The sequence below is a fragment of the Budorcas taxicolor genome, chromosome 22 (genome assembly GCF_023091745.1).
Source record: "Budorcas taxicolor isolate Tak-1 chromosome 22, Takin1.1, whole genome shotgun sequence".
NCBI lineage: Eukaryota > Metazoa > Chordata > Mammalia > Artiodactyla > Bovidae > Budorcas > Budorcas taxicolor.
In genome coordinates this window covers 1,158,099-1,180,677 of record NC_068931.1, presented here as the reverse complement: position 1 = coordinate 1,180,677, position 22,579 = coordinate 1,158,099, and the positions used below count along the sequence as shown (strand labels likewise).

The 22,579-nt window shown below is 59.4% G+C and overlaps 1 protein-coding gene across 3 annotated transcripts in view; it reads left to right on the top strand.

The window, feature by feature from the left end:
• NFATC1 (nuclear factor of activated T cells 1) overlaps positions 1 to 22,579 on the top strand; it is an 89,809-nt gene that overhangs the window by 25,603 nt on the left and 41,627 nt on the right. For all 3 annotated transcript variants that reach the window (XM_052660248.1, XM_052660250.1, XM_052660249.1), the window contains exons 4-7: positions 9,799 to 10,001; positions 11,906 to 12,078; positions 12,974 to 13,114; positions 19,338 to 19,393. In XM_052660248.1, coding sequence (XP_052516208.1) covers positions 9,799 to 10,001; positions 11,906 to 12,078; positions 12,974 to 13,114; positions 19,338 to 19,393 — 573 coding nt within the window. The remainder of the gene's footprint in view (positions 1 to 9,798; positions 10,002 to 11,905; positions 12,079 to 12,973; positions 13,115 to 19,337; positions 19,394 to 22,579) is intronic.

Genomic DNA, 22,579 nt, shown 5'->3' with positions numbered 1-22,579 from the left:
CCGTGGGTCCCTGAGCGTGCCTGACTCAGAAAGGATGGGCGGGAGAAGCCAAGGAGAGACAGCGTGCCCAAGGAGGTGCCCTGTGGCCAGTGGGCAGCGTGGGCTGGGGCTGCCACCTAGACTAGGCTCTTAACAGACTTGACCCTGGTGCTCTGTTACTTCAAGGTGTCCTGGAGTAGGAAAATCTTAAAGAGAATAAAAATGGCTTTGAAATAAGAGTGCTCCACTTCCCAGGACCTTTCTATAACAATCTGTAAGAATGAATGTCCGGGGCTGGTTGAGCCACGGAGAAGCTTCTGCTCAGAATCCCCCTCACTCTTTCGTCCAGCTAGGTGGCCCTTCGTCCCTGATTCCTGCCTTGGGCACTGCACAGCCAGACCACATGCCGGGCACCTTGCACCCTGCGTGAGGACAGGCGGAGGCCTTCCGCCCTGGGGAGAGTCAGAGCCCAGTCTGAGGGCCCTCCGCCTGCCCCCAGCCCCACGAGAACAGAGCCCCTCTGCCCGACCCCTGCTCGGCACCGTCCCCCAGCCCCCAGGTGTCCCTTCCCTGCCCACGTTCCCACCTCCCAGGGCTGTTCCCCGGACGTGGCCATGGTCCCTGTTCCCGAGCAGCCGTCAGGAGAGCCTTGGCCGAGGTCACCTCGGGCCACGTTCAGATTCGTCCCAAGCTAGGTCTGTCTGGACAGGTTCCGCTCTGGTTTGGAGTTTTCAGAGGCTGATTCTAAAGACTCTGCTTTCCTCTCTGAAGCCTGGGACCCTTGGAGGCAGTGGCTCCCAAAGTGTGGTCCCCGACCTGCAGGGTCGTCCTCACCGTGCCCCTTCAAGGTGCGAGTTCTCTGGCCTGCCCACCCCCCTGGGCCCAGAGCTGGGCCCTGGGGCTGGCGTTGGGGCGCTGGCTGGGACCCACCACCTGTCAGCTGGGAAGGAAGGAGCAGGCACCTGCCACAGGATGTCAGGGCCAGGGCAGCGTGGGGGAGGGGGCTGGGAGTGGGGTGGGCTCCGGGCACTGCTCCCCTGCACACACCCTGGGGGGCCAGCTTGCATGGCTGCAGGCCAGCGTGCTGAGCTGGTGCTCAGGCCTCACCCGCCTTGCCACCGTTCTCCAGCCCCGGAGATAAACCTGAGCTCCCAGGTGAGCTGTCCTTGTGGACGGCAGCATTCAGTCACACGTGTGACACCACCCGCCGGGCCCTGTGCTGTGACCTGTGACAGTCCTACCGGACACACATTTGCCATCTTGTCCCCAAGAGCGGCAGGCCTCGAAGTCCCCCACTCCTGTCTACGCCCCCACCGTGACCTGAGCTCCCAGCCCTGTCATTTAGGGAATGGTGCAGGCCGGGAGGGGAGGCAGCAGGCACTCCTTGTTTGTATTCTACTCCATTTAGATAAATAAAAATGAAGCTGGTGAGGGCAGGAGGGTGCAGGGACAAGTGGCCGTCCACCAACGCAGCAATCAGGGCCTGGAGTCTGCGGGATGACGTTGGGGCGATGTTCGCAGCCACGCGCTCGTTGCCAATCAATACCCACTTGGTTGGTGGCTTGACTTAGAAGCACAGCAGGGGCCCCATCAGTGCCCAGGCTGTGGCCTTTCAGGTCCTCCCAGGTGGAGGCAGGTCGGCAATGCCTGCACTTAGCCCAGTGGCATAAACATAGTGTTTACGGCCCCTCCCGCTATGGCTTCCACTGGAAGAAAGTGTGTTGCTGAATGGAAAAGACGTTACATTACAGAGGCGAGGAAATAGCTGTTAAGTACAGAGAAATGAAAATAAAGCAGCAGAGAAATAACAGCCGAATGCCCCCTCCCTCGTATGTTCTGTCGGCCAGGGGTGCTGTCCTGTAGGGCAGGGAGCCTTGTGCGGACTGGGCGCTGCGGAGATGCTAGGTGCTTGGCCGTGGCCCCGAGCGAGGGTGTCCGCGTCCTCGGTCTGCTGGCCACGGTCCTGGGGATGTGCCCCCCACCCCCGGCCAGGGCCCCAGGCTCCCATCCCCACCGGGCAAGTGTCTGAGGCACGAGATGCTATTACCCTCTCAGTGTAGAACAGAGAGCGAGCTGAGATGTTCTGGAGGAATTCTGGAACTTGAAACAGTGTTTGAAGTATCTTAAGCATGAAAGTGTTAGTCACTCAGTCATGCCTGACTCTTTGTGACCCCATGGACTGTAGCCCACCAGCCTCCTCCGTCCATGGGATTTCTCCAGGCAAGAGTACTGGAGTGGGTAACCATTTCCTTCTCCAGGGGATCTTCCCGACCCAGGGATCCAACCCGGGTCTCCTGCATTTAAGGTGAATTCTTTACCGTCTGAGCCACCAGGGAAGCCCCACCCAAGCGTGAATACCCCAAAATGACTCGAGTTCAGTGTGGGTGGAATGGGGGTGGCTGATTCTGGGTGTAAGCGGTGAGGCCCCCCCGCACCGTGCAGCCGAGAGAGAGAGGAAAGCTGGCCCCCAGAAATGTCAACCTCAGCCGGTGTCTCCCAGGAGGGCGAGTCCTCTGATCTCGAGGCAAAGAGGAGCTACGTGCAGGGCTGAGGCAGCAGGTAGGAAGAGGGGCTTTTAGGGTTTGTTTTCTTTTTCAGTTAGTGGACCACAAATTGGGTAAAAATAGAATTTGCAGATAATTATAAAACAAATGAAAATAGAAAACTCTCTCCGTTGCTGTGAAAGCCGGGTAACCACAAAGTCTTATTCTGCGCTGAGTTATTTTAGCACATCCTCCGACACAGCGGCTCCTCCCACCAGGGCGTCGCAGCCTTGGCCAGGCCGATCCACACGTTGGGGAACCGGCTGCCTCCCTGGGCCCTTCTGCGGTCAGCTGGTCAGAGGGAAGCCAGGCTTTTTTCCCAGAGCATCCAGGCTGTCAGTCAGAGCTGCTGTCATGCGGAGCGGGGAGGAGGCCAGCGCATGTATGGGCTGGACAGGGGCTTTCCTGCCCGCCTAGGACACCTAGCTCATCGGGTCTGAGTCTGCGTCCCCATGCTTGTTGTGAAGTCAGAGGCCGGGACCATGTGCATGACGCAGGCCCCTCTGTGCCCAGACGTGGGGCGATCTGCCCCCCGGGGACCCTCCCCTGAATCTAGGCGACAGCAAAACACAGAACCTTCTTTCTAGGCAGAATCAGACTGTAATCTTAGATTAGGAAAGGACTTCGTGTTTAGGGGCCCTTGCCCCCCATTTTCATTTGGGGACACAGATGCATGTGGGGCTTGGCCAGCATCGCTTGGAGACTGGCGGGAGTGTTTCAGACCGTCCACCGCCCCAACTCTCCAGAGGACCCCGCAGCCCTGGTGGGCGTGTCCGGCTGCTCTGGCAGCCCCTTTGGGTGCTGGCTCCTCAGGCAGGACACCTGGCCACCAGCTGGGAGGCCCCTTTGGGTGCTGGCTCCTCTTCCCCGGGGTCTGGAGCTGGGTGGGCTCCAGCCAGCCTCAGCGAGGCCCACCGGCAGGCTCGGTATGACGACGCAGCCAGGGCGACAGGGCCCCGGGTCTGGGCGGCCTTTGTTGTGATGGGAACAGCGAGGAAGGGGCTGTGGACTTCCCTGAACTTTACAGTCTTGCCTTTTCTTCTGTCAACAGTTTAGACACACGCACGCACAGAGTGCTCCCCACTTCCGGCCTCTCGGCCGACGTCCAGGCCAGGGCGTCCGTCTTGCCCGCCCTCTGCACTGCCTCCCTGACACCCCGGCCCAGTCCTGAGAGCAGATGGCCCTGCTGGAAAGGTCCCCAGTTCCAGCTGCCCCACGGGGCAGAGGACCTGGGGAGAGACCTGGGGGGTCACCACTGACCTCTGACCCAGGGGTCAGAGGATGACGCTTCATTTACCCAGTTACCAAAATAGCCCAAGGGATAGCATCTAGCCCCACAGATGGCCAGGCCTCAGTGAATAATTAATACGTCATGGAAACGTGAGACTCGGTGGGGCCTGTCTATTCCTGAACAGCACTTTAGTTGTAACTTGTGTCCTTGTCCCTATGAATGACCCGTGTAGCCCCTGTGTGGCCAGGTGAGCAGACGGGAGGCGCAGGCCCAGACAGCGGGGGCTGGGAGGCTGGGCTGCCCGGGGGGAGGGTCCTGGCCCCGCCTCATGCCCCGAGCGGCCCTCATGCTCCTTAGAGTGGCCGGCTCCTGGGCCCAAGTTTGCCCCTGAAGACCGTGACAGCTGACACCAAGGAAGGAGCACGCCAGGAACAGTCATTTTTTCCCAGATCATTAAAGTCAGCATGTCATGTGATCATCACTGTTCATCTCACATGGCATCCCTCCCCGCCGCCACCCCCTGCCCCAGGTACTAAAGCATCAGTATTTCAAGAAATGAGCTTCCTGGGAGTGTCTCAGTACTGTAGCTAGACAGCAATGCTTCCTTCATCTGATGTTCTGGCGTGTTTTGCTTTACTCTGAGCTTCACGTCGTTGTTTCCTTACTTGATTGGTTCTAAGTGGGCGTCTCTTTCTGCTCTGGAGATAGGGTCGTTTAACCTGAAACCAGAGTTTTCACAAAAGCCAGAGGCATAGACACTAGCGGAAGAAATCCCGTTTGACAGCAAACCTCCTCGGGCCCAGCGGGGAACGGAGGGTCGGACCACCCGGTGCAGCAGCCCGGCTCCCTTCCGCCCTGGGGGCCCAGACGCCACTCAGACACGGGTCTGACCCAGCCTCCCCGCAGCGAAACCCACCGAGCTGCCCTTGCAGTGAATCAGTCTTTCACGGGGCCGCGGGGCAGGGGCACCTCCCTCCACTCTTCTGCAGCTCCCAGGCAGGTGGCGTTTCCCTCCTGGCCTCCTTTCTCGGCCACATGCACAGACCTGAACGGGCTCCCTCTTAGCAGATAACAGTGACGCCCCAGGGCCCCTAGGCCGGCCCCCACACCAGGTCCTCCCAGCACTACCCCTCCTCCTGCTGTGCTGTGCGCACGGTCCTGTCTTTCTGGGGGGCTTCGAGTAGGAGGGCGCTCGCCCCTGAGTGCTGCCCCCACCCCGCGTGCAGCCGGGAAGTCGGGAGCACCCCGTCCACACACTCCGGGCGGGGCAGCACAGTCTTCGGTGAGCTGGGCCCTCCGTCTCCATTCCTTCGAGAGCCACTGGACTCTGGGCTGCGGGACAGCCGTCTATTCTGTGTCGACTCAGGTGGCCAGCCCTGCCCTGTGTAGGCCAGGCCTCACCCAGCAGGACCCGCAGTCTTGCCCTGGCTGCTGTGCGGTAGCCACCCCTCCACGGCACCCGGTGCCAGGACTGGGGCTGGCCCGGCGGCAGGCCGATGACAGGCATGCGGGCGTCTGGCGGGCTGTGCCCTTGGCCTCTAGGCGCCTCCGTCGGCCCTCTTGCCTGGCCCAACCCACGGCGCCTCTGGGTCACTGGTGGCAGACGCACAGTCCAGGCTCGGCCTCCAGAGTCACACCTCTGCTCACCCGAACCCCTGGGGAGTGGCCACTGCCCCCATCCATCGTGTGATATTTACAGTGAGTTCAGAGAAGTTGTCCTGAGGATCGAGGGCTCGGGTCACAGCGTCAGCCCTGCCTGCCCAAGCTCTGGTCTGCAGGGAGCTAACCTCCTGCTGGAGGCCCTTCTTCCTCCCAGGCCGTGGAGGACACGAGACGCCCTGGGGGGAAGCCCTCTTGCGGGTTTGGAGGCCGAAAGCTCACACGGCAGTCTCTCAACTTAATCCAGTACTGGGAAGATTTCGGTTAAAAAAAGTAGAGCCAGCTTGTGAACTGGAGTTTTTCTTCCTGCAGAGCTCCTTTGGGTATTGCGTGAAGATGCAAATTTTACATCTGGGTTAAACGCATAATTTCCCTTTAAATTGCCTGCTTGACTGTGTACAAGGATCCCTGCTCGGTATATGTTCGTACTAACTGGAAACTTGGTTGAAAGTAATTTCACTCAATTAACTAGTCCTTTGTTTGACGACGCTGCTGCCACTGTGTGTGCTGTGGGAATTTCAGCGTCCGGTAAATTTGGCCTCAATCATTCCTCACCTGTCATCCTGCCGTGTAAGTGCTGAGCTGAGCGCAGTAGCTAAAAACAAACATCTCTGTGTGTAGAAAACTCATTAGCTCCCGTACCTTGAAAATGGAATAATACATCCAGTTTAGTTTAGGTTGAAGCAAAGAGAGGTCATTGCTATGACAGGTAATTTTATAAATATTATTTTGACAGATACTATAAGGTGGCCAGGGGCAGAAAACCCATGCAGTGGAACATGTGAAGTATTTAAATGACTTCTCTTAAAATGAACTTCATGTTTTAAATAATAGATATTTACCTCCCAGGTTAAGCCTTAAATATTCCGATTTTCACTGAAATGGCATGTTTTTAAAAAGGCAGCGTTGTACCCACAATACACTGCCTGCTGGCAGAGCCAGGCCCCAGAGTGAGTCCTGTGGGATTCGAAGTTGTCATTGTCAGACCATCTGACCCCGGCCAGACCCCGTGTCGCCCTGGGGGCCCCTCCTGATGCAAGGAACAGGCCGTGGCCACGCGTGAGCAAGTCTTGGTCAAGTATATTCTTGTATTAAATGTCACAGAATATAATACTGAGAGGCAGGATTCATCTCTTCCTCAGTCTCAGATTTTATTTTCACGTTTCCTGTTGTGAAAACCTAGGTCGAGTCCAGCACAGGTGCCTCAGGAAGCTTGTTAGTTTGGCAGAAGACTGGACTTGGGCTCCCCAGCAAGGAAGAGAGCAGCTGGGCCGGCCGGGGGGTCGGTGCTGGTTCCCAGAACCCTCCCCGACTCCGCACTGTGCTCAGACGCTCATGGATCCACCTAGGAGAGTGCGTGTCCGCCCTGGTGGGCAGAGCATGCGGTTCCTGCAGAATTAACCTTGTCAGCAGGACCCACCGTCAGGAGTTGGCAGCCCCAGCAGGTTCTCTGTGTTGATGGCCTCAGAGGTGAGAGAGGCCCCATGTCAGCCTCCGTCCACACAGCAGGCGGGAGGACAGCGAGTGGGCATTAGGTCTCTCTCAGTAAACTTAGGCTCTTGCCAGCTCTCTGCTTGCTGTGGGCACTCGGAAGTCAGCCACAGGCCTGAGACCAGCTCACTGCCTCTGCTCACTGCCCATCGGGCACGTGTGTGGTCTGTACGGGTCAGACCCTGTGGGTCGGGATGAACACAAGATTGTTCTAATAGGAAAGACCCACTTTGAAGACGAGCACACCCATGGGTGCCTGGGGCCGCGTCACAGACAAAGACGATAAAAACAGGGAGCCTGATGCCTGAAACTGCTGCTACTGCCAGGAAATAAGATCTTTAAGCAACTCCAGGGTCCCGGAGAGAGTCTGGAGAGCACGTGTGCACATGTCAGCCTGTGAGCATTCACGTGCGGCATGTGCATCTGTGCACGCCCGACCTGTGTGCACACCCGACCTGTGTGCACGCCTGACCTGCATCCTCCTTGTCTCCGCAAGATCTCACAGTGATGCTCGGATGCCCTGGGAGCCATTCTGCAGCCCGTGACATTTAACAAACATGGGCTGTTAAATGTTACTTGGGTGCTACAGACCGTTCCCCAGAGACGTCCGCAGACGCCAGTGCCCGGCGCTGGGAGTCTCAGCTGCCGGACACTCACCTGAAGCTGTAAACTCACTCACTGGGGCTGCAGTCCAGCCGCAGTCAGAGCTGGGCTCAGTGGCCTGTGGTCTCGTGTTGTCTGTTGTAACGCCGTGCAGACCGTGTCTGCTGGGAGACAGGGCTGGATGGACGGAGTCATGAGGCTGCGCGAGCCGCGCCCTGATGAGGTACCGTGCGGATCCCTCTCTCGCCCGGCTCTTGGCCTGATGCCCAGCTCATCCTCCCACGTTGGGGGTGGGCAGCCCCGGCGCCCTGCTTGATGAGTGTGCGTGACTCTCACGAGCGGCCTGTCATTGTTTGGATTCTCTTCTGAGGCCTCAGAATTTACAAGTGACTTCATCTCTTAATTAAGTGAAGTCAGTGCAGTAGCTGGGTCTTTGTCAGCGCGTCTTGATGGACGGTTTGCTGCTGGTTTTAACCACGCTGGAAGCAGCGCGCGCTCGCTTCCCTGGGCTAAAGAGAGACTCGTTTCTCACTGTGAGGTCAGAGGAGAGCTGGGGAGGCCGCAGCTGAGGGCGGGATCGAGGTGGACGCTGCTAACTAGGTGTCGTGGAAAGAAGTGGAAACCAGCCAGGGAAGCGAGCAGTGGGATCTCTGCAAGGAGGAGCGAGACACGGGGCAGACAAAGTGCCGGAGCCCGACACCAGACCTGCCAGTGAAGTTCCGGCTCGTTTGTCTCTGGACCTTCAGCTTCCATTCTGACATCCCAGCTTGGAAACAGTGAGCCCTAGAAACAGCAAGCAGGGTCTTGGACATGGAGGTCAGCTGCTGCTGAACCTGGAGGTGTCCCGTTTCTGTGGGTCTCTGATCCCGTCCCCCTTGTGTGTCTGAGAACTGTCTGCATTTAGTCTGCCTCAAAGCAGTCCCAAGTCCCAAGCCGGCACTGCCTGAAAGTTCTTGGTCGTCCAGCCTGGCCTCCTGCTCTGTGGCTGTGAAGTGACTGTCCAGACTTCCCACAGGACAGAGGCGGAGTCTGGATGGCGGGGTGGGGACTGATCCCCCTGAAGCCTCATCTAAGCAAGGGCTTTGGGGCTCATGTATCGGCCGGACCTGAGAACAACCGCACTGCAGGGCCAATTCTCCCGTGTTTCCACCTGGGGAGCAGGGTCGGGCAGAGGGTGGGTGGCTGTGCCCTCACCCACATGGAAGCAGTGACTGACAGCCTTCTCGGCTGCACTGGTCTGGCTCATTGAGCTGCCTGTTGTCCAAACTGCTAACATGAGTCTAAGGAGCAGTGATGACAACCCGCAAAGGGGAGAGCAGCCCACTGTGCCCCCTGAGCCTGTCTGTGTCGGCAGCTGCCCTCCTGGGGTCCTGTGTCAGGACCCTGGCAGGTCCCAGCTTCTGCGGGAGGGGGATCAGCACGGGGGCTGGCCCTGCGCTGCCTGCTTGCTTTGGGTTTGCCTCTTGAGGACGGCCTGCCATAAACAGGATGGAAGGCAAATCCAGTGCCGTTCCGAGAGGGACTCTCACTGAGGGGTACAGGGGGAAGCGAGGCAGGAACTCCACCCAAGGTCCGCCAGGGGCAGCCGGTGAAGGTCCTGGGAGCGGCACTTACCCCCACAGTGCAGAGTCAGCCCGTCTTGTGTCTGGGGCCCGAGGCTGACGGGTTTTGTGCCCATACAAGACCATGTGCCCAGCACACAATTGAAATGGCCATGTACAGCACCCCCACACACACCTCCCATGTGGGGTGTGAAGCTGGCAGAAGACGGGCCACGGCCTGGGGCACATGGGACAGGCCCCAGGGCCCCACGCACCCACGGCCTGCCGGGCGGATGTCAGTTGTGTCTGGTTTGGAGCATCCTGTTTCTGGTTAGAACAGGACTGAGTAGGAGAAAGTGGGTCGAGTCCTGTTGGGTGCATGTCTGAATTGATCAGGGGTGGGCTTATGTGGAGGGGCTTGGCCTCATGAGATGCTTATGTCCACACGCGTGGGCAGAGGAGTGTCTGTGGACAAGGCCATGGCCTGGAGACCCCGGCTCTCCTCCCCACCTGCCCCTCCTGGGGCCCCTGTTGCCATCCTGAGACGCAAGCAGACGCATGCAGGTGTGTGTGGCCCTCGTGTGCGCTCGTGTTCCGGCACGGGCAGCCGGCTGTTCCACGCTGACTCCCGAGGTGTCCAGCCCAGCGGGGGGTGGGGGCCGGCCCCAGGCCACGAGCTTCCCCTGCGCCCGCGTCTGGGGAGCGAGGCGGGTGCGGCGTGGGCACTCACGGCCCCCTCTTCTGCCCGCAGCTGCATGGCTACGTGGAGAACGAGCCACTGACCCTGCAGCTCTTCATCGGCACGGCGGACGACCGGCTGCTGAGGCCACACGCCTTCTACCAGGTGCATCGGATCACGGGCAAGACCGTGTCCACCGCCAGCCACGAGGCCGTCGTCTGCAGCACCAAGGTCCTAGAGATCCCGCTGCTGCCGGAGAACAGCATGCGCGCCACGTAAGCTGGGGACTGGGCCAGCCCTCGGAGGGGGAGTCCTCACGCCTCCACTTTGCTTAACACTTCAGGAAACTTTACAAATATTTACGACGGCAGACTTGTTTCCTTCTAGGGTTTTCAGGTTGCCACTCAGTTCACAGCTGTGCGTGCCCCCTCCGTGTGCAAATGTGGCACATACTTTTTTCTTTTTCTTTTTTTTAAACTTCATTTTGTATAGGGGTATAGCCGATTAACAATGTTGTGATAGTCTCAGGTGAACAGCAAAGGGACTCAGCCATATACATATGTGAAGTCATTCTCGCCTAACTCCCCCCACCCCCGCATGGCACCCTTTTCTTTCTGAAAGCTCTGTGAAAGCCAGAGGGGTGGTCAAAATGCTGCTAATGTTGAAGCATTATGGAGACCAGCGCGTCTGGGCTGTGTTTTCAGTAAGGGTTTCTGCTGATGTGACCAGCTGGAATGTGCAGGTCAGGCCTGGCTCTTTGGCGTAGAGGTGACTCGATTAGCAAGCTACAGAGTCATCTTCTCGGGTCCAAGTGGGGTCCCTGTTTGTGGCCTCATTAACCGAGTGACCACAGTGTGCCCTCCCCTTCACTCCCGAGCTGCAAATGCGGCAGAGAAAGGGGACAGTGTTGTCCCTCTGGACTCACCTTCTCCCGGGGGCCTCCGTGGGGGCAGGATGGAGCCTCAACACCCTGTGTGTCTAGATAAACACGTCAGGCAGCAGTTCATTAACATGGGGTTCTCGGGGGTGTCTGTGGGGGCAGCCCCAAAGCTGACTTTGCAGGGAGACAGCAGGTGGGAAGGCCCTGCACCCAAGTGGGTTTGGGGCGTCCTCAGGGGAGAAGGAGCCCAGGGCCATGGTTGGGGAGGGAGGGTATGGGAAGCCACAGTGTGGGCTTGTGTGGGGTGTTGATCAGTTATTTGTAAGTAGCTCCTAAACCCTCTACGTTGTAAACAAAGGGAAAGCCTTCTCTCTGTGTTGGCTTTTCAGGGATTTGAGGGGATTCATTCTAAGTTTCCCAAAGACCAGGAGCGGGGCTGACAGCTGGGAGACCCTGCTGGTCCCTCCAGCAGCTGCAGCTCTGACTCCAGTGGCTGCGTTTACTCCATGAAATACCCTTCAGCCCGGGGCAGCACAGTCACCATGGGCCAGTCTTCCCACCTCTCTGGGCCAGGCTGTGGTCCCGACCTTCAGGCCTCATGCCGCCTTGTCTGTGAGCTTCTGACAGAGGAAAGGGCTGGTTTCCATCTGACAAGTTGCCTGTGGATTGTTGTGCTGGAGGCTGGTGTTGGATGGAATCATAAAGTTAAATGAAACTAGAGGAAATCACATGCTGCTGCTGCTGCTGCTGCTGCTAAGTCACTTCAGTGATGTCCGACCCTGTGCAACCCCATAGACGGGCAGCCCACCAGGCTTCCCTGTTCCTGGGATTCTCCAGACAAGAACACTGGAGTGGGTGCATGAAAGTGAAAAGCGAAAGTGAAGTCGCTCAGTCGTGTCCGACTCTAGCGACCCCATGGACTACAGCCTACCAGGCTCCTCCGTCCACGGGATTTTCCAGGCAAAAGTACTGGAATGGGGCGCCATTGCCTTCTCCGGAAATCACATGAGGCCCTAGCAAATCCAGGATCCTGAGCTGAGGGGAGACACTCCCAGAATCTTGGGGAAGGAGGTTTTCAGAGCCCGCCCCGGGTGCCTTCCTCTGGGGCATCCACACCTGCCCACTGCGGTGGGCCCTGAGCAAGTGGGGCTCTGCCTGCTTGAGACCCGGGTGCGTGAGGGGCTGGCTTGTCCTGCTCCTTCGCCGTCCCCCACTTGATGGGTGGACGTGGGGCCATCCTGACAGGTGAGTGGATGTCGGGCAGGGCTGGGGACTGAGGCAGGCACCCTTGTCTCACAGCATCGACTGTGCTGGGATCCTGAAGCTCAGGAACTCCGACATCGAGCTGCGCAAGGGGGAGACGGACATCGGGAGAAAGAACACGCGGGTGCGGCTGGTCTTCCGCGTCCACATCCCGCAGCCCAACGGCCGGACGCTGTCGCTGCAGGTGGCCTCCAACCCCATCGAGTGCTGTGAGTGCCCCGCCCCCGGCCGCCCCGTGTCCAGGCCGAGGGCCAGTCCCGCCGGACCCTTCCCTTCCCACAGCCCACAGCATTCCACCCCGCCCCAGGCGATGTGCTGTGTGGCGACCCCCATCCTCACAGCTTGCCTGCCCGCCGCCTCAGGGAGCATCCTGGCTTGTTCCCTTGTCTCTGACCTGAACATCAGTCAGATATCTTTGACAGCCCCTCCCTCACGGCCCCGCTCTGCCGCGTGGTCCACTCTCGCTGGACCCTCCTGTCCAGTCTCCAGATGGCCATCCCCAGGCCGTGGGCTCTGCTGCAGGTGGCTCCAGCTTTCTGACCTATGGTCTCTCTCCGTGAGAAGGAGCAGGCCCCTCATCTCAGGTCTTCTGGTCACTGGGGAGGGCCGTGTGAGGATCCCGGTCACTGGGGACCGCAGAGTGTATCTTCACTGTTGCTGCTACACAGACCTCTGCCCCATTTCCCAAACTTGGCCACCTGTGCCCTCAGCCCTTGAGAGCCCACCACATTCAACTTTAGCCTGGGGTGCCTTGCTTTGTGGGCCCCCCGCCTGGTTAGACCTGGGGATCGCCCTGTTGCTGCTGGTGGGCAGGCTGTGTCCCCCCTAACCTATAGGACTCCCCACAGCTTCCCCAGGCCCTTCAGGGGTGATCACTCTAGCAGAACGCATTCACTTCCACAGAGTCACACACACACACGCACGTGTGTACACACACATATGTATGCACACACATCTCCACGTGGACCAGTCAGAGGCGTGCTGCCTTCCCTTTGACAACGGGTCGTGGGTGGACCGGCTGCCCAGGAGGGGCTGGGGGGCTGTGGGTGGACCAGCCCTCCCAGGAGGGGTCTCACTGGCTCACTTCTCGCCCCACCCCAACAGCCCAGCGCTCGGCCCAGGAGCTGCCCCTCGTGGAGAAGCAGAGTGCGGCCAGCGGCCCCGTCCTCGGAGGGAAGAGGATGGTTCTCTCCGGCCACAACTTTCTTCAGGACTCCAAGGTCATTTTTGTGGAGAAAGCACCAGGTATTTCCTCTTAAAACCAGCATCGAGTGCTTGCTGTTTGGGTGCCGGCAGAGGTTGGCTGGCGGGAGAGGGTGCCATGCACGGTCCCAGGGCCTCCCCACATGGCTTCGAGGGGCTGCGGGTGTGGGGTCTGCTTCTGCCCGGCTAGCAGGTGCCTCTTCAGGGGCTCCAACCAGCTCTTGCTGGTCTTTGCCTTTTTTAGAACCGCAGACCATCCTAGGCAGGTATCCAGTTGTGCAGTGGGCGCGGAAGCCACAGGGGACCCCACTGGGCCCAGAGACCTTTCTATACTGTTCGCTCTGGTGGCACAGCGCCCCGCAGTGCAGAAGGAGACACTGGTTGCTTTCAATGATGGTGGCCCCTGGGGCCACAGCCACCCATGTGTATGTGTGTGTGTGTGTGTGTGTGTGCATGTGTGCACACATGCGCATGGACCTGTGTCTGTGCATACAGGTGTGTGCTTGCACGTGGACCTGTGCGTGTGTGCACATGGACCTGTGTCTGTATGCTCCTCTGCAGGTCTGAAGGGAAAGGGTCTCTACTCTCTGGTGTCTGGGGAACCAGGTGACCAGCCTGTCATTGAGCTGTAGGATGGATGCAGGGGGTTAGGGGCAGGGGTGGGAGTAGGGCTGGGGGAAGCACGGCTCCTGCCCCGGGGCTGCCCAGCCCTGCCCAGCCCACATGGTCATAAGGGTGAGCATGTGGCCTCACCTCTCTCACACCCTGGGGTGTGTTTGTAGAGCACGTTCCTTGTGGGGAGCTGGCCCAAGGGGATGCCGCTGCCCATAGGCTGGAAGGGAGTGCCCGCAGGCCGGGTTCTGGGGCCAGTTGCCCAGCTGCTCCTCTGAGCCCCAGTCCAGCTCGTGAGCCCAGGGCAGGGCCCCTGCTGCTCACCGCAAACCACGGAGGCTCTCAGCCTCCGTAATGGGGCTGATTTTGTACAGTCTGCAGGAAACTTAAGTGCTTCAGTCAAAACGGACTTGAGAGTCTTTCACGTTGACCTCATTCTGCCTGCACTATTGTGCCTGTGATTGGAAATTGTTTTACAGGAGGGAGAAGACCCGCCTGAGTACAGTGGTGGGGGAAGAATTCACACTACCAGAATGCCCCTCTTTGGAGGAGGTGAATTTTGAAATAATTTCAGCATTTGTGTTCTAAATGTGGGCGTGGGCACCCCCTCCCAGCCTGTGGGCGGCAGGGTCCTCACCGCACTCGGAGATGTATGTGGTGGGAGCCGGCCGGCGCCCCAGGCTGTTTCCTCCAGGGCTGTTTCCAAGCAGCCCTGACCTCAACCTGGGTGCCACGATGGGACCGTGAGGCGTCTCCCAATCTCCTCAGCTTGTTGTGGACGGGGGCGGGCTCCTCGGTCACGGTGGCCTGGTCACGGGTCTGCACGGTGGCCGTCGCCTGCGGGTGGAAGCCGAGTTGCCGGGCGTCTGGCTGTTCGCTGGGCTCCCCGGCTCCCCGGCCCCCGGCGGGCTCAGTGCTGCTGCCGCTCACTGCCACGCTGGCCTGCCCCCAGCCCGCTGTCTCCTGCAGCATTCCATGTCTGGTGGGCAGAGGGCAAGAAACCAGTAAGTGGGTGGAGACCAGACGTCCCGCAAACACATGGTGCGTCATGACAAGGGCGGTGTAAACACGCAGCACAGCTGTGTGTCGTGTCACAGTGTCTGCGTCTAAACAAAGTTGCCGGCACATTTGCACACATGTCCACGCCAGTCCTGTGTGTCCAGCATGCATTCCTGGCCTAGCACACATGCTTCCTGATGGGCCTCAACAGTTACTAGGCTTTTCCTGGTTGATTTTGGGGCGAGAAACCACTAAAGTCAATTTAGAGTGAAAGCCTGGTCATCCTCTAGGCTCCTGAGGAGGTGCCGTGTGCTGGAAAATTCTGTCTTTAGTCCCTACGTGGAGGCAGCAAGGCTGGCATGCGAGCGGTGAGGCTGGTCCAGGAGCTGCTGGCCGTGGGCAGGAGGAGGACTGTGGCTGGCCTGTCGCACGTCAGACGCTGGGTGAGGTGGGTGTCTAGTCACCATGTCGCCTCAGCTGCTCTGAGCAGTGCTTGGGGTTTCTTAAGTGTTTCAAGATTCCTCCTGGCCAGGGCTGGCTGTCACCTGTGCCCACCTTGTGTGACCAAGCAGGGTCCCGGAGGAGGATGGCCCTCAGGACATGGGAGCGAGGCTTCTCCCGTGGTCAGAGGACCCCTCAAAAAGAGCCATGAAGCAGCTGCGCTCACCTGTGAGATGTTCGTGTTCTCAGCTGCGTTCGTGGCGGGACTCTCCAGGACCACCCTGTAATTCTGCTCAGGGTTCAGTGTCCAGTAAGAAGCCACAGGGCCTTCCCTTCAAGGACAGCTGTGGCCTCTGAGCCAGATGCCACCTCCTGCAGTGGACGTCCCTGAGCGTGGGGCCTGGGACAGACTCACTGGGAGGCCTGGCAGGAGCAGGACGCTGAGATGCACCCCCCCCCACCCCGCTCTCTCCTGCTGGAGGTCAGGGGGCTCTGTTACGGCTTGTGCATGAGGGATATACTTGCACACACATGTGCAGATATTAAAAACATAAAATCATTTAAATATGAGAACACAGAGAAAGTGCCCACGTGGAGGGGGATCAGGAGAGACTAGGGATTTGGAGCTTGCACTGCGTGTCACCAGGTTCTCGATTGTGATGCTTAAAGTCAGCGATGTGCAGCCCAGCCTTTCCACATGGCTCCTAGAAACTGTGTGAAGCTCAGCAGAACTCACCAGAGCTGGCGGCTTCGGCAGGCTACATGGTTTGCTGCAGCTTATGTGTGGCTGGACACAGGTGTGGCCCCCAGGGCATCCTTAGTGGACACTGTACCTCCTCGACGCCCAGACTGGAGGGGGACCCCTTGGCACTGAGGCTCAGACAGGCCCCATCTGCCCAGACTCAGGGCTAAACCACCCAGGGTGTAGACTTGGAAGATCATCGGGTTCAGTGTGACTGCAGACCACCTCCCTGTCAGACCTGTTCACACCTATTACTGAGGTCCCAAACCCCACGTGGTCACAGACCCAGAAGAGAACATCATGCCCTCAGTCCTAAGTCTTTGCAACAGAAGCAGGACTTGTTTCCTGCAGGGAAGGCCTGCCACTGCCCGGGATTGACCATTGGGAAACAGCGCTGACCCTCAGTGGGTGGAAAAGAGCAGCAGCCAGGCCCCTCTGGTCCTTAGGAGGCTTTTTCTCACTTTGGGCCTCGGAGCCAAGTGGTCCTCCCTCCCACGACCCTGAACTGAATGTTTTCAGCCGTCTTGAGGGGTTGTGTTTCCCCAGTGCCTTCAATGCAGATGACAGGCGGGTGGGGCCCTGCTGGGGTTGGGGGCCATGGCATCCTATTCCCGGTTCTGCCACCTAGCCAGGTCCTCCAGGAATGTCCCGTGAGGGCATCAGAACATCACCCTCTGAAGGCCAGAGGGTGCCCATCCTACTTGTCACTTGCTGTGGTCGGCTGTTGGTGTCACGCACGATGCGCAGTGGGTCTGTGTGGGCTCACAGGAGCGCACGCGTGTTCCTCCCCTGGGCGAGGGAGTGACCTTGCTTCACTCTGGAGGCACATCTGCTTGTCCCTGCGGGCATTAGAGGCAGCACCCCCACCCTGGCCCTGCGGAGTGCTGGAAACCAGCGAGTTTGAGGCAGGGTCAGCTGTTGGGGACCCTCGGGGCTGCGTCCAGCAGGCCTGCTCTGTCCCCACCCTGTGGAGCAGGGAGCAGGCCGTGTGGCGGGGCTGCCCCTCCCAGGCCCGGCTCCTCCGCCGGGTGTGGTGGGGAAGCCTTTCCGATGACTCAGGCTGCAGGGAATTCCCTAATGACTTGGAATAGTTTTACTCCTGGGCTTGCACACAATTTCCTACTGAGGAGGCCAGCGAGCTCCTGATAAGGCTGGAGCACAAAGGCCCGTTCAGGCCTGTGGCCTCCCTTCCCGTAGGGGCTGCGGCTGCGTTCCACACCCGGTGGCCTCCCAGCAGCTTTGCAGAAACAAGGACGCCAGAGGCTGGGGGCACGAGCCCCAGGCCGGGGCAGTGGAAGGAGTCCGCAGTCAGCGGGGTTGGGGCGCTGGAGAGTGTCCCGCATGGGGGTCCCACAGGGCAGGCACCGGCCACCCTGGCTGCTGCTCCGGCCTCCTCCTGGAGCAGGATTGCGTGTGCACTTCTGACCACAGAACAGACTGGGCCAGAGCCCCCGGGCCAAGGTGAGGGGCGTGGGAGCCCTGGGCCTGTGAGCCGGACCTCAGTGGCACTTCTACTCCGTGCTCATTCTCTCTGTGCGCCAGGGATCTGAGCTTTCAGACGCGGTGACAGGGCTGTGAGCCTGTGTGGGTGGCCAGGCTGGTCAGCTTGTGGATCTGCTTGCACGGTGGGACCGCTGGACCCCAGGCCAGCACTGGACGGGATGGTGTCGCACAGCCCACGAGGGCCTGGAGGGGAAGGCCCCTCCCGCCGTGCTTGTCCTCGGTGCGCACGCCCACCGCCCACTCCACACGCGTGTTTCCCGTGATGGCTGTTCCACCGGTGGACCTACCTAGAGCCCATTCCCAGGAGGCTGGTCTGGCCTGTGGACCCTCCTGGAGGGTGGGCGGTGGACACTGGGTGAAGGGCTCTGTCAACCTCTATGGACCAGAAGTAAAGCAGTTGCAAGGCTTTGCCACAGCTGTTCAGGTTTTAACACTTAATGGCTGTTTTGGGGCAACAGTGGGTTTTGTCATAAGAAAAATTGTTGTTTTTAAAAGGCACCAAGGACGTGGGAGGCTTGGTTACAGGAAGAGTCATTTTGGTTTCCTCAAACCGGTGGGGGTGGGTGGGGCCCAGTGGCGCATCCACAGCAGGTGTGGGCCATATCGAGGGAGCTGTGTCCACGGTGCTTTCCACACGTCCCGGGGACCCTCTGCCGTTTATCGCCCAAGTTGGGGGTCACTCCTTCCCTGAGCCCTGCCCTCACGGGAGCTGTCTGCTGCTTGCGGAATGCCGGCGCTTTTAAGGGTGGGGGTGTTCTTTCCGTCTCCTGTTGGTTTTTCCTAGAGGAGAGACGGATGCGGGTCCCCAGGCTCCAGCAGTGTTTGATGCCCTAGTGGGTCATCTGCTGAATGCTCCGCGGGGGCACTCGGTGTCCCGAGGGGCTGGTGTGGCCTGGCACGTCCAGGCCTCTTTGTGACTCACATTTCCTCTCTGCTCCGCCCTCCGCCCCTGCCCAGCCAGCACTGTGAGGGACAAAAAGGCGATGCTGTCTAACTTACTTATAATTTAGTATTTGTAACACATACATTTCTTCTTGGAAAACAGTGAGAAAGCAAAAATTAGGCCCAGAACCATTACTAGATGTAACGTTTCATTTGGCGAGCAACTTTATAAAAAAGTGCAAAGAGGTCCGTGTAGGAGATTGGCATCTGTTACTTCCAAATAACGACTAGGCCTTGTAGGCAAAGCATGCCTGCCAGAGGGGCTTCCTAGCACCGGGAACGCGGCTCTGTCACCCCAGCCAGCAGGTCCTGGGCCTCACCTCTCTCCAGGGCCTGGCCCAGGGACAATAAGCCCTTTCTTTCACAGGTACTAGAGCCTTTTCATTTTTTCAAACATGCAAACGGCCATGGGGTAAGGTTAAAAATACCTTGTGTTTTGCATTTCTGTGTCCTGATGCGGCAAGGAGTAGTCTTAGAGAGGATTTTCTTATTCAGCCCCCAGTTCCCCTGAGCAGGGCAGGACCCGTGGCTCTAGGGCCACACTTATTAGAATAATCCTCTTCCCAAGACCCATGAGGGCTCTTCATGCCCAGGTAATGAGGCCCCAGCTCCCACTGTGTGCACTGCACTCAGGCTCACATCCCAGACGATGGCCTTCCTACCTGGGTTGCCTGCCTTCCTCCTGGGTTATTCCCCCTTGGAGCGTAGACCCTTTCTATGGCTGGCGCTAGGGATGCTCAAGGCCCTAGCTAGGGACGCTCAAGAGCTCCCTCCTGCAGAGTGGGGGTCTCCAGCCCCCCGCTCCAGACCTGCAGTCAGGTCTGTTTGAGCTCCTCCCCTGGGGGCCTGGCATCCACTCTCTGGTTGATCAGTCACGCAGGGACTCACTCCCGTCAGCTGCTGCTGAGCCGGCCAGGCAAGGGTGGGTCCTCTCATTGCAGGACTCCCATCTGCCTGCGTCCAGTTGTGATTTGGAGGCCGCCCCTTTGAGACAGAATAACAGACTTCCCGAATCCTTTCTTGCAGATGGCCACCACATCTGGGAGATGGAGGCAAAAACTGAAGGAGACCTGTGCAAGCCGGTGAGTATGGGCCAGACGGGTGGTGGTGGGGGCAGGGGGAGTGGACGGACGGCCTAGGGGGGCCACGTGCTCTCTGGAGAGGCTCTTGACTACAGAGGGGCTCCTGGCCCAAGGCTCATCACTTCTGATTTGTTGCAATGAACCACGGATGAGCACACACAGAGAGAGAGCAAGGAGTAGAAATGCGCAGCGCAGGGAGCCCACAACGCGGACGCGGGGTGACCACAGAGAGCCAGGCAGCTCCTGGGCTGCAGGCCCCCACCAGGTAGACCAGGTGCACACACATGCCTAGAGCCTGTGGTCTCCACTGGCCACTGTCACGAGGGAGCCCAGACTCGCTGCCCTCCGAGAGGAGCCCCCCTCTCCAGAACCTGATCCCCACCCCTCACTGCCTGGCCATGTGGGCCCAGGGTTTCCGCCAGCGTCCTTGGCTCCTCACGCGCAGTCCTCCCACCAGGACACAAGCTCAAGGTCAGATCTGAGTGCTGCCCCACCTGCTTGTGCTGGCCAGCAGCCGGGGGATCTGCAGACCCGCGGTCCACCGAGCACACTCATCGTCTGCAGGGCCCAGGGCCTGCCGGTGCCCATCTGTACACTTGGCTTCCGTGGTGTTTGTGGCTGCTCACACTCAAGGAAGAACCAGGAGGGGGGCCCTGAGGAAGAACCAGGGGAGCCTGAGGGAGAACCAGGAGGGGCCCTGATAGAGAACCAGGAGGGGGCCTGAGGGAGAACCAGGAGTGAGGCCTGAGGGAGAACCAGGAGTGAGGCCTGAGAGAGAACGAGGAGGGGGGCCTGAGAGAGAACCAGGAGTGAGGCCTGAGAGAGAACCAGGAGGGGCCCTGATAGAGAACCAGGAGGGGGCCTGAGGGAGAACCAGGAGTGAGGCCTGAGGGAGAACCAGGAGGGGGGCCTGAGAGAGAACCAGGAGGGGGGCCTGAGAGAGAACCAGGAGTGAGGCCTGAGAGAGAACCAGGAGGGGCCCTGATAGAGAACCAGGAGGGGGCCTGAGGGAGAACCAGGAGTGAGGCCTGAGGGAGAACCAGGAGGGGGGCCTGAGAGAGAACCAGGAGGGGGGCCTGAGAGAGAACCAGGAGTGAGGCCTGAGGGAGAACCAGGAGTGAGGCCTGAGAGAGAACCAGGAGTGAGGCCTGAGAGAGAACCAGGAGTGGGGCCTGAGAGAAAACCAGGAGTGAGGCCTGAGGGAGAACCAGGAGTGAGGCCTGAGAGAGAACCAGGAGTGGGGCCTGAGAGAAAACCAGGAGTGGGGCCTGAGGGAGAACCAGGAGGGGGGCCTGAGAGAGAACCAGGAGTGAGGCCTGAGAGAGAACCAGGAGGGGCCCTGATAGAGAACCAGGAGGGGGCCTGAGGGAGAACCAGCAGTGAGGCCTGAGGGAGAACCAGGAGGGGGGCCTGAGAGAGAACCAGGAGGGGGGCCTGAGAGAGAACCAGGAGTGAAGCCTGAGAGAGAACCAGGAGTGAGGCCTGAGGGAGAACCAGGAGGGGGGCCTGAGAGAGAACCAGGAGGGGGGCCTGAGAGAGAACCAGGAGTGAGGCCTGAGGGAGAACCAGGAGGGGGGCCTGAGAGAGAACCAGGAGGGGGGCCTGAGAGAGAACCAGCAGTGAGGCCTGAGGGAGAACCAGGAGTGAGGCCTGAGAGAGAACCAGGAGTGAGGCCTGAGAGAGAACCAGGAGTGAGGCCTGAGAGAGAACCAGGAGGGGGGCCTGAGGGAGAACCAGGAGGGGGGCCTGAGGGAGAACCAGGAGTGGGGCCTGAGAGAGAACCAGGAGTGAGGCCTGAGAGAGAACCAGGAGTGAGGCCTGAGAGAGAACCAGGAGTGAGGCCTGAGGGAGAACCAGGAGTGAGGCTTGAGAGAGAACCAGGAGTGAGGCCTGAGAGAGAACCAGGAGTGAGGCCTGAGAGAGAACCAGGAGTGAGGCCTGAGGGAGAACCAGGAGGGGGGCCTGAGGGAGAACCAGGAGGGGGGGCCTGAGAGAACCAGGAGTGAGGCCTGAGGGAGAACCAGGAGGGAGGCCTGAGGGAGAACCAGGTGGTGGGCCTGAGAGAGAACCAGGGGGCCCGAGGGAAAACCAGGGGGGCCTGAGAGAGAACCAGGAGTGAGGCCTGAGGGAGAACCAGGAGTGAGGCCTGAGGGAGAACCAGGAGGGGGGCCTGAGAGAGAACCAGGAGTGAGGCCTGAGGGAGAACCAGGAGTGGGGCCTGAGGGAGAACCAGGAGTGAGGCCTGAGAGAGAACCAGGAGGGGCCCTGAGGGAGAACCAGGAGGGGGCCTGAGGGAGAACCAGGAGTGAGGCCTGAGAGAGAACCAGGAGTGAGGCCTGAGGGAGAACCAGGAGGGGGGCCTGAGAGAGAACCAGGAGTGAGGCCTGAGGGAGAACCAGGAGGGGGTCCTGAGAGAACCAGGAGTGAGGCCTGAGGGAGAACCAGGAGGGGGGCCTGAGAGAGAACCAGGGGGCCCGAGGGAGAACCAGGGGGGCCTGAGGGAGAACCAGGAGTGAGGCCTGAGGGAGAACCAGGAGTGAGGCCTGAGAGAGAACCAGGAATGAGGCCTGAGAGAACCAGGAGTGAGGCCTGAGAGAACCAGGAGTGAGGCCTGAGAGAGAACCAGGAGTGAGGCCTGAGAGAGAAACAGGGGGGCCTGAGGGAGAAACGGGGTCCTGAGGGAGAAACAGGGTGTCCTAAGGGAGAAGCAGGAGGGGGCCTGAGGGAGAAGCAGGAGGGCACCTGAGGGAGAACCAGGAGGCGGCCTGAGGGAGAAGCAGGAGGCGGTCTGAGGGAGAACCAGGGGAGGATCTGAGGAAGACTGGTGCCTTTTTGCTGTGTTTCTGTCTGAAGCCGGCAAAGGCTTCTTCCTCTGCATGAGCACTGACCGGTGCGCCTTTCGGGCTGCGTCTTTATTTTGTAAGAATGTCCAGCAGAGCAGCCCTGTGCCCTCACCCACACTCCCAGCCCCTGCCTTCTGGTTGAGGTGTGGAGACCTTGTGTCTGAAGCATTTATTGACGGGTTGGATTACTGTCCACCTCCTTTGTCTTCTCAGAGCAGGAGGAACCTTCAGGTAACAATGCACAGGCCAGCAGGTGATTTTTTTTCTTTTAAAAATCCTTTACTTTTAAAAATTTAAACTTATTTATATTAAATGAAAAAAAAAGATTTTTTTTAATGATAAA